This window comes from Schistocerca nitens, chromosome 9 (genome assembly GCF_023898315.1).
Source record: "Schistocerca nitens isolate TAMUIC-IGC-003100 chromosome 9, iqSchNite1.1, whole genome shotgun sequence".
NCBI lineage: Eukaryota > Metazoa > Arthropoda > Insecta > Orthoptera > Acrididae > Schistocerca > Schistocerca nitens.
Window position 1 is genome coordinate 143,049,896 of NC_064622.1, and position 15,529 is coordinate 143,065,424.

Consider the following 15,529-nt stretch of genomic DNA (forward strand, 5'->3'; position numbering starts at 1 on the left):
TTTAAGCGACAGGAAGAAGATGCTGTGATATTCAAATGAGTAGCTTTTCAGAGCATTCACACAAGGTTGGCGCCAGTCGCGACACCTACAAAGTGCTGACATGAGGAAAGTTTCCAACCGATTTCTCATACACAAACAGCAGTTGACCGGCATTGCCTGGTGAAACGTTGTTGTGATGTCACTCGTAAGGAGGAAAAATGCGTACCGTGACGATTCCGATTTTGATAAAGATCGAACTGTAGCCTATCGCGATTGCAGTTTATCGTATTGCGACATTGCTGCTCGCGTTGGTCGAGATCCAATGACTGTTAGCAGAATATGGAATCGGTGGTTTCAGGAGGGTAGTACGGAACGCCGTGCTGGGTCCCAACGGCCTCGTATCACTAGCAGTCGAGACGACAGGGATCTTATCCGCATGGCTTAACCGTTTGTGCAGCCACTTCTCGATCTCTGAGTCAACAGATGGGGACGTTTGCAAGACAACAACCATCTGCACGAACAGTTCGACGACGTTTGCAGCAGCATGGACTATCAGCTCGGAGACCATGGCTGCGGTTACCCTTGACGCTGCATCACAGACAGGAGCGCCTGCGATGGTGTACTCAACGACGAACCTGGCTGCACGAATGGCAAAACGTCATTTTTTCGTATGAATCCAGGTTCTGTTTACAGCATCATGATGGCCGCATCCGTATCTGGCGACATTGCGGTGAACGCACATTGGAAGCGTGTATTCGTCATCACCATACTGGCGTATCACCCGGCGTGATGGTATGGGGTGTCATTGGTTACACGTCTCGGTCACCTCTTGTTCGCATTGACGGCACTTTGAACAGTGGACGTTACATTTCAGATGTGTTACGACCCGTAGTTCTACCCTTCATTCGATCCCTGAGAAACCGTACATTTCAGCAGGATAATGCACAACCGTGTGTTGCAGATCCTGTACGGGCCTTTCTGGATACAGAAAATGTTCGACTGCTGCCGTGGCCAGAACATTCTCCAGATCTCTCACCAATTGAAAACGTCTGGTCAATGGTGGCCGAGGAACTGGTTCGTCACAATACGCCAGTCACTACTCTTTATGAACTGTGGTATCGTGTTGAAGCTGCATGGGCAGCTGTACGTGAACACGGCATACAAGCTCTGTTTGAGTCAATGCCCAGGCGTATCAAGGGCATTATTACGGCCAGAGGTGGTTGTTCTAGGTACTGATTTCTCAGGATCTATTTATCCAAACTGCGTAAAAATGTAATCACATGTCAGTTCAGCTGGGCTGTGTGGCCGAGCTGATCTAGGTGCTTCAGTCTGGAACCGCGCGACCGCTACGGTCGCAGGTTTGAATCCTGCCTCGGGCATGGATGTGTGTGATGTCCTTAGGTTAGTTAGGTTTAAGTAGTTCTAAGTTCTAGGGGACTTATGACCACCGATGTTAAGTCCCATAGTGCTCAGAGCCATTTTGAACATGTCAGTTCTAGTATAATATATTTGTCCCATGAATACCCGTTAATCATCTGCATTTCTTCTTGGTGTAGCAATTTTAATGGCCAGTAGTGTATGTCCTTCCCGGAAGAGGCTATATGTGACGTACAATTGTAGATTGTGACGCAAGGACGACGATTGTGGAAGTTTGGGTCTGGTCGTCATTCGCGCACGGATAGCCGAAGTGGTTAAGGCGACCGCTTACATAAAGCGTGTAATCTGGGTTAGAGTACCGGTCCGGCACAGAATTTCACTGTCGTCATTGTAATGAACAACCGAAGGTGGTTCACATTCGCAAATGCGAATACATTTCCCACATTCAGCAGGAGTGAAGGAAGAACTGGCCATTTTCTCTACATCTACATCTACATCCATACTCCGCAAGCCACCTGACGGTGTGTGGCGGAGAGTACCTTGAGTACCTCTATCGATTCTCCATTCTATTCCAGTCTCGTATTGTTCGTGGAAAGAAGGATTGTCGGTATGCTTCTGTGTGGGCTCTAATCTCTCTGATTTTGTCCTCATGGTCTCTCCGCGATATATACGTAGGAGGGAGCAATATACTGCTTGACTCTTCGGTGAAGGCATGTTCTCGAAACTTTAACAAAAGCCCGTACCGAGCTACTGAGCGTCTCTCCTGCAGAGTCTTCCACTGGAGTTTATCTATCATCACCGTAACGCTTTCGCGATTACTAAATTATCCTGTAACGAAGCGCGCTGCTCTCCGTTGGATCTTCTCTATCTCTTCTATCAACCCTATCTGGTATCAACTTTATATGATCATTCCATTTTAAATCACTCCCTATGCGTACTCCCAGATAATTTATGGAATTAACTGGTTCCAGTTGCTGACCTGCTATTTTGTAGCTAAATGATAAGAGATCTATCTTTCTATGTACTCGCAGCACATTTCTCGACGCAGGACAGAACCTTCCTTCTCTAGAATACCGATAGCTGGCTCGGGCTTATCACCGTAGCTGAAGGGCGAGTACACAGGTGCGGCCGGGTAATGATATGTCAAAAAAGCCGGAATAAATGGGAGACGAAACCGCATTCCACTTACGTACATTCATCGAATTGCGCGTCACCGTTCCAGGTCCGAACAGGGAAATGTGAAGCGCAAAATAGCAGCAGGAAAGCTGTGCTAGGAAAGGGCGACGCTTCCGGCGCCTAGCACGAGGAGGTACCGGGCCGTGCCCGCGTTCCGGGACGCGCGGCAGTGACGCGCGCGGGCGGAGCGCCCCTGCAAGTGACTCAGGGACGGCGGCGCGCCTTTTGCGTGGCCGGGCAGCGCCGGCTCCCCCACCCTGGAAGCGGCGGCCACGCCTGCGGACCCGCGCCGCCGCCAACCGCCAGCCGCTGCCCGCCAGACGCGTCAGTAGACGCGCGGCCGTCAGCTGATCGGCTGCCTGCTCGCCCGCTAGCCCCAACTGCCCTGTGCGCCCCGCGCTGCGCTCCGCTGTCCGACGTCCCGACCCGCCGCACCGCCTCCACTCGAATCGAATCGAACCGACTGTCGTCGATCATGACGAATCGCTCCGTGTTCGCCCGAGGCCTGCTGGTCGCCACGTTGTCGGTAAGTCGATCACACACAGGGTGCAACATTTATTTCTTTATTTCTCTGTAAGTCGAACTTATCTTAGAAGCTAGATTAAGGAAAGGCAAACCTATGTTTCTAGCATTTGTACACTTAGAGAAAGCTTTTGACAATGTTGACTGGAATACTCTCTTTCAAATTCTGAAGTTGGCAGGGGTAAAATACAGGGAGCGAAAGACTATTTACAATTTGTACAGAAACCACATGACAGTTATAAGAGTCGAGGGGCACGAAAGGGAAGCAGTGGTTGGGAAGGGAGTGAGACAGGGTTGTAGCCTATCCCCGATGTTATTCAATCTGAATATTTAGTAAGCAGTGAAGGAAACCAAAAAAAAAAGTCGGAGTAGGTATTAAAATCCATGGAGAATAAATAAAAACTTCGAGGTTCGCCGATGACATTGTAATTCTGTCAGAGACAGCAAAGGACTTGGAAGAGCAGTTGAACGGAATGGACTGTGTCATGAAAGGAGAATATAAGATGAACATCAACAAAAGCAAAACGAGGATAATGGAATGTAGTCGAATTAAGTCGGGTGATGCTGAGGGAATTAGATTAGGAAATTAGACACTTACAGTAGTAAAGGCGTTTTGCTATTTGGGGAGCAAAATAACGGATGATGGTCGAAGTAGAGAGGATATCAAATGTAGACTGGCAATGGCAAGGAAAGCGTTTCTAAAGAAGAGAAATTTGTTAACATCGAGTATTGATTTAAGTGTCAGGAAGTCGTTTCTGAAAGTATTTGTATGGAGCGTAGCCATGTATGGAAGTGAAACATGGACGATAACTAGTTTGGACAAGAAGAGAATAGAAGCTTTCGAAATGTGGTGCTACAGAAGAATGCTGAAGATTAGATGGGTAGATCATATAACTAATGAGGAGGTATTGAATAGGATTGGGGAGAAGAGAAGTTTGTGGCACAACTTAACTAGAAGAAGGGATCGGTTGGTAGGACATGTTCTGAGGCATCAAGGAATCACCAATTTAGTATTGGAGGGCAGAGTGGAGTGTAAAAATCGTAGAGGGAGACCAAGAGATGAATACACTAAACAGATTCAGAAGGATGTAGGTTGCAGTAGGTACTGGGAGATGAAGAAGCTTGCACATGATAGAGTAGCATGGAGAGCTGCATCAAACTAGTGTCAGGACTGAAGACCACAACAACAACAACAAGTCGAACTTTATACAGATAGTTGCGGGGCTTCGGCTGTTCATCTACATCTACATTTATACTCCGCAAGCCACTGAAAGGTGTGTGGCGGAGCGCACTTTACGTGCCACTGTCATTACCTCCCTTTCCTGTTCCAGACGCGTATGGTTCGCGGGAAGAACGACTGCCGGAAAGCCTCCGTCTGCGCTCGAATCTCTCTAATTTTACATTCGTGATCTCCTCGGGAGGTATAAGTAGGGGGAAGCAATATATTCGATACCTCATCCAGAAACGCACCCTCTCGAAACCTGGACAGCAAGCTACACCGCGACGCAGAGCGCCTCTCTTGCAGAGTCTGCCACTTGAGTTTGCTAAACATCTCCGTAACGCTATCACGCTTACCAAATAATCCTGTGACGAAACGCGCCGCTCTTCTTTTGATCTTCTCTATCTCCTCCGTCAACCCGATCTGGTACGGATCCCACACTCATGAGCAATACTCAAGTATAGGTCGAACGAGTGTTTTGTAAGCCACCTCCTTTGTTGATGGACTACATTTTCTAAGGACTCTCCCAATGAATCTCAACCTGGCACGCGCTTTAGCAACAATCAATTTTGTATGATCATTCCACTTCAAACCGTTCCGCACGCATACTCCCACATATTTTACAGAAGTAACTGCTACCAGTGTTTTCCGCTATCATATAATCATACAATAAAGGATCCTTCTTTCTATGTATTCGGAATACATTACATTTGTCTATGTTAAGGGTCAGTTGCCACTCCCTGCACCAAGTGCCTATCCGCTGCAGATCTTCCTGAATTTCGCTACAATTTTCTAATGCTGCAACTTCTCTGTATACTACAGCATCATCCGCGAAAAGCCCCATGGAACTTCCGACACTATCTGTTCAGTACAAAATGTCGAATCAAAACATCTTCAACCGTCTAAATTTCCAGTCGTTATTTTATTTGAGCAATCAGTTTCAGTGCTACATTACACCATCTTCAGGCTCTCTGAACGACGTGTGGGAAGGACCCCACCTCCGGTCCAGTCGAAATAGGGGCCAGCATTCAGTGACGGGTATCCGGGGATTTCTTCTGGACACAGCGATCCCTTCGATCACTACTTTCCAGTCGAATGGATTGCTGTCTTAAGAAGAAATCTACGGTTATCTGTCACTGAATGCTGGCCCCCATGTTGATCCTTTCCACACAGCTGTCAGGGAGCCTGGAGATGGTGTAATTTAGGACTGAAAGTGGTTGCTCAAAGAAAAAGACGACTGGAGATTTGGTCGACTCTAGCTGTTTTGAATCGACATTTTATCTATTTATTCAGCGTATACATGTTCGCCGCCGGTAGCTGAGTAGTCAGCGCGAGAGAATGTCAAAGTCCGGGTTAGATTCCCGGCTGGGAGATTTTCTCCGCTCAGGGACTGGGTGCTGTGTTGTTCTCATCATCATCATTTCATCCCCATCGACGCGCAAGACGCCGAAGTGGCGTAAAATCGAAAGACTTGCACCCGGCGAACGGTCTACCCGACGGGAGTCCCTAGTCACACGCCATTTACATTTTAAAGCGTATACATGCAACATTATATGCAACTAGGGTTACAGACGTAATGAACAGAAACTATATAAAAATATAAATAATCAACTTTTTTCGTAAACAACATAGATATAAAAGAAATTGTACCGCAAGTCTCTCCTAAGAGCCGTCAGGCGCTTATTCTATGGTGTTCCCGCAGATATTTGCAATTTGTTTTTCAAATGTGTAGCTCGAGTCAGCCCAAATAAACAGAGCTCATCACGTCTTTTATACGACGTCCAGAGTCGACGGAAAGCGTTGGTGTCTTTCTCCTTGCAAACAACATGCAACATTTGTTTTATCGATATGAGTTAACAGCGACAGTAAAAAACGAATAATAACGACTATTGCAGCAGCGATTGAGTAGCACTGCTCTATGGCGGTAGGAGTCAGCACGGGCCAAGGCAATGTTGTCGCTGCTAGAGTACTGGCTATACTTCGTGTTTTACTATCCCTGTTACATAATAGCGATAAAACAAATACCGCACTAGACTAGTATGGTACCGCTGTCTTGAATGAGCACATAAAATACCCTTTCAACAAAAATAATTTTGTTTGTAAAGGGTACCAAACCGACGCTTTCCTACGACACTGGACGCCGCATGAAAGACGCAGTGAACAGTATTCGTTTGGGCTGACTGGAGCTACAAATTGCAAAAATGAAATTGCAAATATCTACGGAAGCACCAGACAAAATGCTTCAGACGACTCTTAGGAGAAAATCCCTGTATATCGATGCGAAGATGTTCAGTCCATTCTAGCGCCGATGGAGATACCTCCACTAGGTATACCTTCTTGTAAGAGTACAAATAACATTCGCTGCCAGGATGCTGGATGCGCTGTATCGGTGCTCTACATCCACTGTCTAGAGATCTCATTTTTCCCTGTTTATACATGGTGTCCCAGGAGGACTGGTCAGTTTCCAAGGATGTGTCGAGAACGCTCATTTGAAGCAAAAATTTCATATGGATATGTGTTTTTCGAGGTAGAACACATTTAGTGTGCACCGTTATTTATTTTCCCTATTATTAAAAGCCTTTAAAGTTCACATACATACGTGTGTACAACAGTCGGTAAACAGCACACTTTGTAAAACACCATGCGTTCTGCGAAGTGTCATCCCGTGCTCCAAGGACAGTGACACGTATATTTGTCGTCTGACAATCACATACCTACCAAGTGTTATGCCTTTCAATATACAGGATATATGTGAGAATTCCTAGTAAAGTCTTCTAGGAGTTGTAGACGGAACTTCGTAGATAAAGTTATGATGGCCAGAAATATTCCATTTGGATACAAACCGCTTCACGGTAGGCACGCAAACTGAGAAGAGGGTATAATAGCCAGTCCCTGATGTAATAATGGCGTCACGTCCGACTACAACAACGCCTGCGAGAAACTGGTGCGTTCGCTACTAGGATGGTTGACTGTGGTGCTCCACGGATGCGCGCGCTCTACTCTCCACTCTAAAGATGACGTCCTCCGTCACGTAGAAGACACGATTACGAATACTCGAAACACTGTCAGCGCCATGGCCTTCTGTGGACCACGTAAGTCATTGTCTCGTGTGTGTGTGTGTGTGTGCACTGTCAAGCATATAATCACCTTTCTTATGAACGCTGTCACTATCATGAAACAGAACGTTAGCTTGCAATTATAGTGAATCATGACTGATTTCGTAGCTTTAGTAACTTTGAGTGAGATAAAGATTATACGAAAAATCGATGATTCTTATCTTCGGCAGCGTTGTGTGTAGGAGACATTTTCTGTCATCGTCTTAATAACGGTGATGCCTTCGTGGTTGTATATTGCGTTCGAAAATACTGCGTGCACATTCGACATTCACTTCAAGTCTCATTTCGACATTATTTACAAGCAAAATTCAAAAAATGGTTCAAATGGCTCTGAGCACTATGGGACTTAACATCTGAGGTCATCAGTCCCCTAGAACTTAGAACTACTTAAACCTAACCAACCTAAGGACATAACACACATCCATGTCCGAGGCAGGATTCGAACCAGCAACCGTAGCAGTCGCGCGGTTCCGGACTGAAGCGCCTAGAACCGCTTGGCCACCGCGGCCGGCCAGCAAAATTCACTTGTGTCTGTTATACCACGACTCAAAACGGACTATTTAACAAACTGGTAGTAACTTAAGTGGCTCACCATAACTGTCTTCAACCGTTCTCTTCTCATGGCGCCAAATTCAATACCAAACACATAGATGAATTTCAAAGCTGTTAGAACGATTTAAAAACTGTGACGTGAATCGTCTGTTACAAAAAACAAAGTCATGTGATATTGTGAAATACAATTTTTATTGACTTTCATACCTTCAGTTGTATTTGTTTCTGCATTTTAATTATGTATGTTCCAGGATGACTTATATTCTGAGCATATCCTTATATTCTGAGCATATCGAATGCTGTTATTAACTTCAGAAACGCTAAAGAAATACCGATAATCGAAAAGTGCGTCAATAAACCAAGCTCTCTGGCAAAAACCAAGAATCGCGCAATTCGACCAAAAGAGGTATCGGGCGGGTAAATTCAGAAAGACTGGTACTGATCGATTCAATTTGGAAAAGAGAAACAACCCAGGTCTGTTACAAGTGGGAAATTTGAAAGTGATCCTACCGTGAATCGTATATTAAATCCATAAGGTACATTTCCGGACATGGATTTCTTATCAAAACTTTATCTACTAAGCCCCCTATACAATACCTGTAGTAGGAATTCTAAACACCGTGTGTACCGGATGTATCAGAATTAATTCCAAAACTCATATGGTTGAAAGTACACCACAACACTAACAAAAATTTTCCACTAAGCATGGCTCCAAAAACGAGCCATTCGAGAGATAAATGCTAATGTGTGGCTACTAGCGGGCACGGACTTCGGTATGAGTTGTTATGCTGGTCAGTACGAAAATAGTTGAAATGCAAACTCTTCGATTAAGCCTCCACCTAGCTGGACGGAAGTTTCAACCGTGTCCCATCTTAACAAGAAATGCAGAACTACTTCGGCACGTTACTTGTTGCAATTTACCGTACTGCCGTATCTAATAAAGGAGGTATTGCACGTGGCATCCTCACATTTGGATGCAATTCAGTATTTGTGTCAGCAGTGAGTTACCGTTTCATTTAAGCACTCCGCATCAAATCGTAAGTCTTGAAAAGATTTCAGAACTCGCCATTCCAACTCTTCAAGTCTATAACCGGGAGTGCTGTACACTTTACTTCTGAGATGACTCCAGACGGAGAAATCCAGAGGACTGAGGACACATAACCTTAAATGCCGAGGTACAGGCCCTATTCGGTCTATCCATCTTGAACCATATCGATAAGTTGGATGAAGTCTTACATCAGCAACAAAATGTACAAAACCTTGCACTACCATATTCATAAAACATGAAACTTTGGTGAAATTTGAGCCCACTTAGATGGGGACTTAACCAAAAATCTTTTTAATTTTAAATATTTTCTGCAAATTTCAAGCCGGCCGATGTGGCCGAGCAGTTCTAAGGGCTTCAGTCTGGAACCGCGCGATCGCTACGGTCGCAGGTTCGAATCCTGCCTCGGGCATGGACGTGTGCGATGTCGTTAGGTTAGTTAGGTTTAATTTGTTCTAAGTTCTAGGGGATTAATGACCTCAGATGTCAAGTCCCATAGTGCTCAGAGCCATTTGAACCATTTTTGCAAATTGCAACTGTATCTCACATTTAAGTCAGTGGTGGAACGTTACTCCATATTCGCATTTCTCTCGCAAACGGCCCGTTTGCCGACCAACGGAGGGCGTTCAGTAAGTAATGCAAGACTTTTTTTCTGAAATCAGGTTGGATTTATTCAGTATTCCAGTAAAAACATTATTGCCCACTCTTTTGGCTACAAAACCGTGTTTTTCATCATAATCACTATTCAATGCTATCAGCCATACGCCACCTTACTGGGAGGACCTATACTTTCGCATGGTACCACTCTACTTCCTGGACGTCGGAGCCAACGTCTTACTGCATCAGTAACCTCCTCCGCCAGTGCCAGCAATTCTGCATAGATGATCAAAAAGTTGGTTCAAATAACCCTCCAGCATTATGGGAGATAACATCTGAGGTGATCAGTCCCCTAGAACTTAGAACTACTTAAAACTAACTAACCTAATGATATCACACACATCCATGCCCGAGGTAGGATTCGAACCTGCGACTGTAGCGGTCGCGCAGTTCTAGACTGAAACGCCTAGAACCCCTCTGCCACAAAGGCCGGCCCATAGATGATCCTTCGTTGCTCTTTGTCTTCTGCTTGGCGTCGAGGAACCCGGTGGGCACATACCTTTGAATACCCCAAAAGGTGGACAAGTGTGTCAGCACTATCGACAGAGACGTCCAGCTGCGCAGCGAGGTGTTTGATGGTGATCCGTCGATCACCTCGAATGAGAGTGTCCGCACATTCCAACAATGCAGGAGTCAGCTGTGTGCGGCCGGCCGCACGCGGCAGTTCGCGTGACATTGCTGTGATGATGACAGTTGCCTCGCTCAACGACTCGCCGTGCTTTTGTGCACTGCCAGACCTCCGCAGACATTCTGCAGGCGCCCCTAAATATCTGCGCTGCTCTGGTTTTCCACCAAAAGAAACTCAATGACATATCTCTGCTAGGAACGCACCTCAGAAACAGACGCTAATTTGAAGGTTGTGTATAACGGCTACAAGTATCGGAATTTCAGGAACTGAAGCGACAATATTCCAAAATGTTCCATAACCAATTTCGCATATTTTCAACCGAAACTGACGGAGAAAAAAAAAAGTGCTGCGTTCCTTATTGAGCGCCCCTCATATTTCCCCATAATTTCAGCAGTGTCAGCTACTGCAGTTACACTACTGGCCATTAAAATTGCTACACCACGAAGATGAGGTGCTACAGACGACAAATTTAACCGACAGGAAGAAGATGCTGTGATATGGAAATGATTAGCTTTTCAGAGCATTCACACTAGGTTGGCGCCGGTGGCGACATCTACAACGTGCTGACGTGAGGAAAGTTTCCAACCGATTTCTCATACACAAACAGCAGTTGACCGGCGTTGCCTGGTGAAACGTTGTTGTGATGCCTCGTGTCAGGAGGAGAAATGCTTACCACCACGATTACGACTTTGATAAATGTCGGATTGTAGCCTATCGCGATTGCGGTTTATCGTATCGCGACATTGCTGCTCGCGTTGGTCGAGATCCAATGACTGTTAACAGAATATGGAATCTGTGGGTTCAGGAGGGTAATACGGAACGCCGTGCTGGATCCCAACGGCCTCGTATCACTACACTAACAGTCGAGATAACAGGCATCTTCTCCGCATGGCTGTAACGGATCGTGCAGCCACGTCCCGATCCCTGAGTCAACAGATGGGGACATTTGAAAGACAACAACCATCTGCACGATAAGTTCGACGACGTTTGCAACAGCATGGACTATCAGCTCGGAGACCATGGCTGCGGTTACCCTTGACGCTGCATCACAGACAGGAGCGCCTGCGATGGTGTACTCAACGACGAACCTGGCTGCACGAATGGCAAAACGTCATTTTTTCGTATGAATCCAGGTTCTGTTTACAGCATCATGATGGCCGCATCCGTGTTTGGCGAGATCGTGGTGAACGCACATTAGAAGCGTGTATTCGTCATCGCCATACTGGCGTATCACCCGGCGTGATGGTATGGGGTTCCATTGGTTACACGTCTCGGTCACTTCTTGTTCGCATTGACGGCACTTTGAACAGTGGACGTTGCATTTCAGATGTGTTACGGTCCGTGGCTCTACCCTTCATTCGATCCCTGCGAAACCCTACATTTCATCAGGATAATGCCCTACCGCATGTTGCAGGTCCTTGTGCTGGCCTTTCTGGATACAGAAAATGTTCGACTGCTGCCCTGGCCAGCACATTCTCCAGATCTCTCACCAATTGCAAACGTCTGATCAATGGTGGCCGAGCAACTGGCTCGTCACAATACGCCAGTCACTACTGTTGCTGAACTGTTGTATCGTGTTGAAGCTGCATGGGCAGCTGTAACTGTACACGCCGTCCAAGCTCTGTTTGACTCAATGCCCAACCGTATCAAGGCTGTTATTACGGCCAGAGGTGGCTGGTCTGGGTACTGATGTCTCAGTATCGATGCACGCAAATTGCGTGAAAATGTAATCACTTGTCAGTTCTAGTATAATATATTTGTCCAATGAATACCCCCGTTTATAATCTGCATTTCTTCTTGGTGTAGTAATTTTAATGGCCAGTAGTATAATAGTAATATATCCTGTAGATGAAGAACTGGACGAAAACAGTGCATAGACATGTATAATGGATGCATACTTAATTAAATACACATATGTCGTTTGTTCCTCGTAATACTGAGCTAGCATCATTCATGTGATGTTTGTGGACATAAACGCAGTTTCATTTCGTGATATGTAGGTGAAACCAGTTCAGAGACTGCGCATGAAGTGATTCACATGAAGGCCAAAGGAAAAAGTTTCCTGCGTTGTAATTTTTGAGCTCGGTTGTTGGGACACAATCAAATTATTATTATTATTATTATTGTTGTTGTTGTTGTTTTGGATGGTGACGGCAAAATACGAAGACTAATCAATGTGTTCAGTAGTCACTGTGTCAGGCTACTGTGGGGAACCGATCTGTCCTCGCATGTTCGCCACGCTGCTACGCGCCAAGTTTCCACGGACGTTGAGGCAGCGGTTCAGCAACCTGGGGGCTGAAATCCCCGTATGATTCAGTTATATCGCTTAAGGAAATTGCCGGGATGGATCCACTGCAATGAACGTGTTAATTTCCTTCCGCCTCGCTATCCGATGGCATGTTCCGTCTACAGTGACCTCATCGTCGACGGGACACTAAACGCTATTTGCCGTTCCATCAACCTATTGGAGTAGACTTCAGCTACAAGCACTGTTTATTCTTAACGTTTTACTCTCACTGGACTCAAACATTGAACTAGAAAACGCATCAAACACATATTCCAGTCCATCCATCCATACATACATTTTCTGCGTTTTCTCTAAATAATTTAAGCTGTACGCCTTGTTGGCGCCTTTCAAAATGGAACAGCTGGTTTCTTCCCTTCTCCTTGTCTTCCTGATTTCTTACACTATCTAGTGACCTTATCAATTAGACATAAACAAAACATTCTGACTTTCTTTCCTTGCACCAGACCAATATGAATGATAATTAATTGAAACCCTCAGCTACCTCGATGGGGACAGCTGAAAATCTCTGCCCCGAACGGGACTCGAACCCGGGATCTCCTGCTTACATGGCAGACGCTCTAGCCCCTTTTTTTTTTTAATCTAATGAACCTCTGCAGGAGCAGGGGACAGCTGAAAATCTCTGCCCCGAACGGGACTCGAACCCGGGATCTCCTGCTTACATGGCAGACGCTCTAGCCATTTTTTTTTAATCTAATGAACCGCTGCAGGAGCAGGACGACGGGTAGGGCAGGGGTCGACACCCGAAGCCTGGCCATCCCGCCGCCACGCCCAAGCAACGTGTTCGAGTTCGAGGATCGAAGGATCAGGAAGAGGATGTAGTGGGTTTGTCGATGTTGTTTTATTTATTTATTTCTTTAATTTTTATAACTTTTTTTGTATTATGGATTTATTTTTGTTTCATTACAAAGAAAGATCCTACAACTGCCGTAGCCGAGCGTCCGAGTCGTCTTCTCGTCTGTTGGGAGGGGTTCCCCCCTATTCCGTCCGTAGAGGATCAATATGCTCCAGGATTCTTCATTTTCAGCGTCTCATACCCGGAACGCCCCAGTGAGCAGGAGGATCCGCAAATAATGAACCTAAATAATTTGCGAAACGAGTTCTGTACTTCGGGTGGCGGCTGAAAGCTGCATTGCCATCTGAGCCACCGAGGATACAGATGAATAGTTGTCCCCATCGAGGTATATCAACAACACCTGTCGGCAGCTGAGGGTTTCAGTTAACTATCAGTTATTCTAGACAAGCTGCACGGTCATCAGTGGTATCTGTCCTTTCGAGAACAGTTACTATCTTCATATACAGACCAGTGTGAGGTCGTCCTTCGGTCGGACAGATATAAGATGGAGACCATTTTTACTTCTAATAAGAACCAAATCAATGTGTTACATTATTGCCAGAGATCATATGAAACATCCCATCAGTACTTTTTTCTTTTCATGTTTTAGTGACTGCAACTACACATGGCAAAAAATTTAAAATATTTGTACGAATGCCATGCAAAATGTACCAAACGTCTGTTAGTAGGTACAGTCGCAGTGACAGAGTAAAACGTATTACCAGGCCGGTTTCGACCCTTGCGTTTCGCGGGCTGTGTTCTTAGCAGCGGAAGTATCCAGTTACAGCTCGAGTTCACTATTCTATGACAGCGGGTCGTGAATAGTTCCTGGATAGCTCACTCGAGAAGAGAAGGAACCGTGTCCCGTTCGAACACACAGTTTTACTCTACCAGCTAGGTTCACAACACCGCACACTCCGCTGCAGAGTGAAAATTCATTCCGAATTCGCTAAAACCTCTGTACCCTGCTTACGGAAATATGGATTTACGTAAGATTATCAAGAGCCAAATGAAAAATAATAATTCTGAGGTTAAATTTCAAAAAAAGGGCAAGCACGTGGCTCGCAACATTAAACAGTGGTGGCAAGGTCAGTCGTCAAAAAACTATTCAGGAAAATAAAATTACCTGGGCCTACTCCCAATGGGGGCCCGAAAAATCGGAATGACTGCGTTCGTAATTTTGTGTGAAGGGCACAAATAGAGTTCCAGGGTACAATCCGTGCCGCTTAATATCTCTTTTCGCTTGTTTCAACTGCCGGCGTGTTATGTCTTGCGTTAATGCACGTGATTAATGCCAACATAATAATAATGAAGTCGTCCTCGCAGCAGAGTACATTTGTTTTAGTGTTTGACACTGAAGCAGCCGAAAAATCGTACTTCAGCTAGTTTCTTGCAGTAATGAATTACGATAGTGAAATTTCGATACCGATTAAAATTGCACAGAAACAGATTCGGATCTCAGTCTTGCACAGTCATAATGACAGTCTATATCAGAATCAGAACTACTTACGCTCCTCTGCAGTGTGAAAGACGTGTTCTGAAAACGGCTCCTCGACTGTGGCCGAGCCGTTACCGGCAATATTTTTTCCACAGATGTGATGGTCGACAAGATGCGTAGAAGAGCCTCTATTAAATAAAAAAAATAGGAAAAATTTCTGCAACTGTTCGTCATCATTGACACTGAAGTTAAATCTTCTGGGTTATTAAACATCTGCTGGGACGAGTCTTCTGGTGTCACCGGGTAATGTTGAGCCACCGGGAATTATTGGAAGACGTCAGTAGATTGAAGCGGCGCTCAGTCCCGTCTGCATAGCTCAGCCAGTAGATATGTGTCTGCGTTCTAGTGTCGGCCCGGTTCGCAGTTTTAGTAAATAGGGACATTTCCAAGCAGATTACACTCCGCTACGAGGTCACTGACTCTTTCTAGACTTATGAAGATTGCACCAAATTAAAAATGAGCATTCGGAGACATTTCAGCCGTAAATAGTCGTATAAATAACAGTAACCAGTCTCTTAGGAAACAGCACTTTCATTATAAAAGATGACCCACGGAACATAAACACCCTAATATATCCAAAAACAATTGAACAAAGCGAAGCTTTCAGCAACCGACAATAT

At 45.4% G+C, this 15,529-nt stretch overlaps 1 protein-coding gene across 1 annotated transcript in view; it reads left to right on the forward strand.

The window, feature by feature from the left end:
• Positions 1–2,871: 2,871 nt before the first annotated feature.
• Positions 2,872–15,529, forward strand: part of LOC126202967 (uncharacterized) — a 360,529-nt gene continuing 347,871 nt past the window's right edge. Inside the window, exon 1 of the mRNA XM_049937109.1 lies at positions 2,872–3,058. Within this exon, the coding sequence (XP_049793066.1) occupies positions 3,008–3,058 (51 nt within the window). The 5' untranslated portion in view covers positions 2,872–3,007. The remainder of the gene's footprint in view (positions 3,059–15,529) is intronic.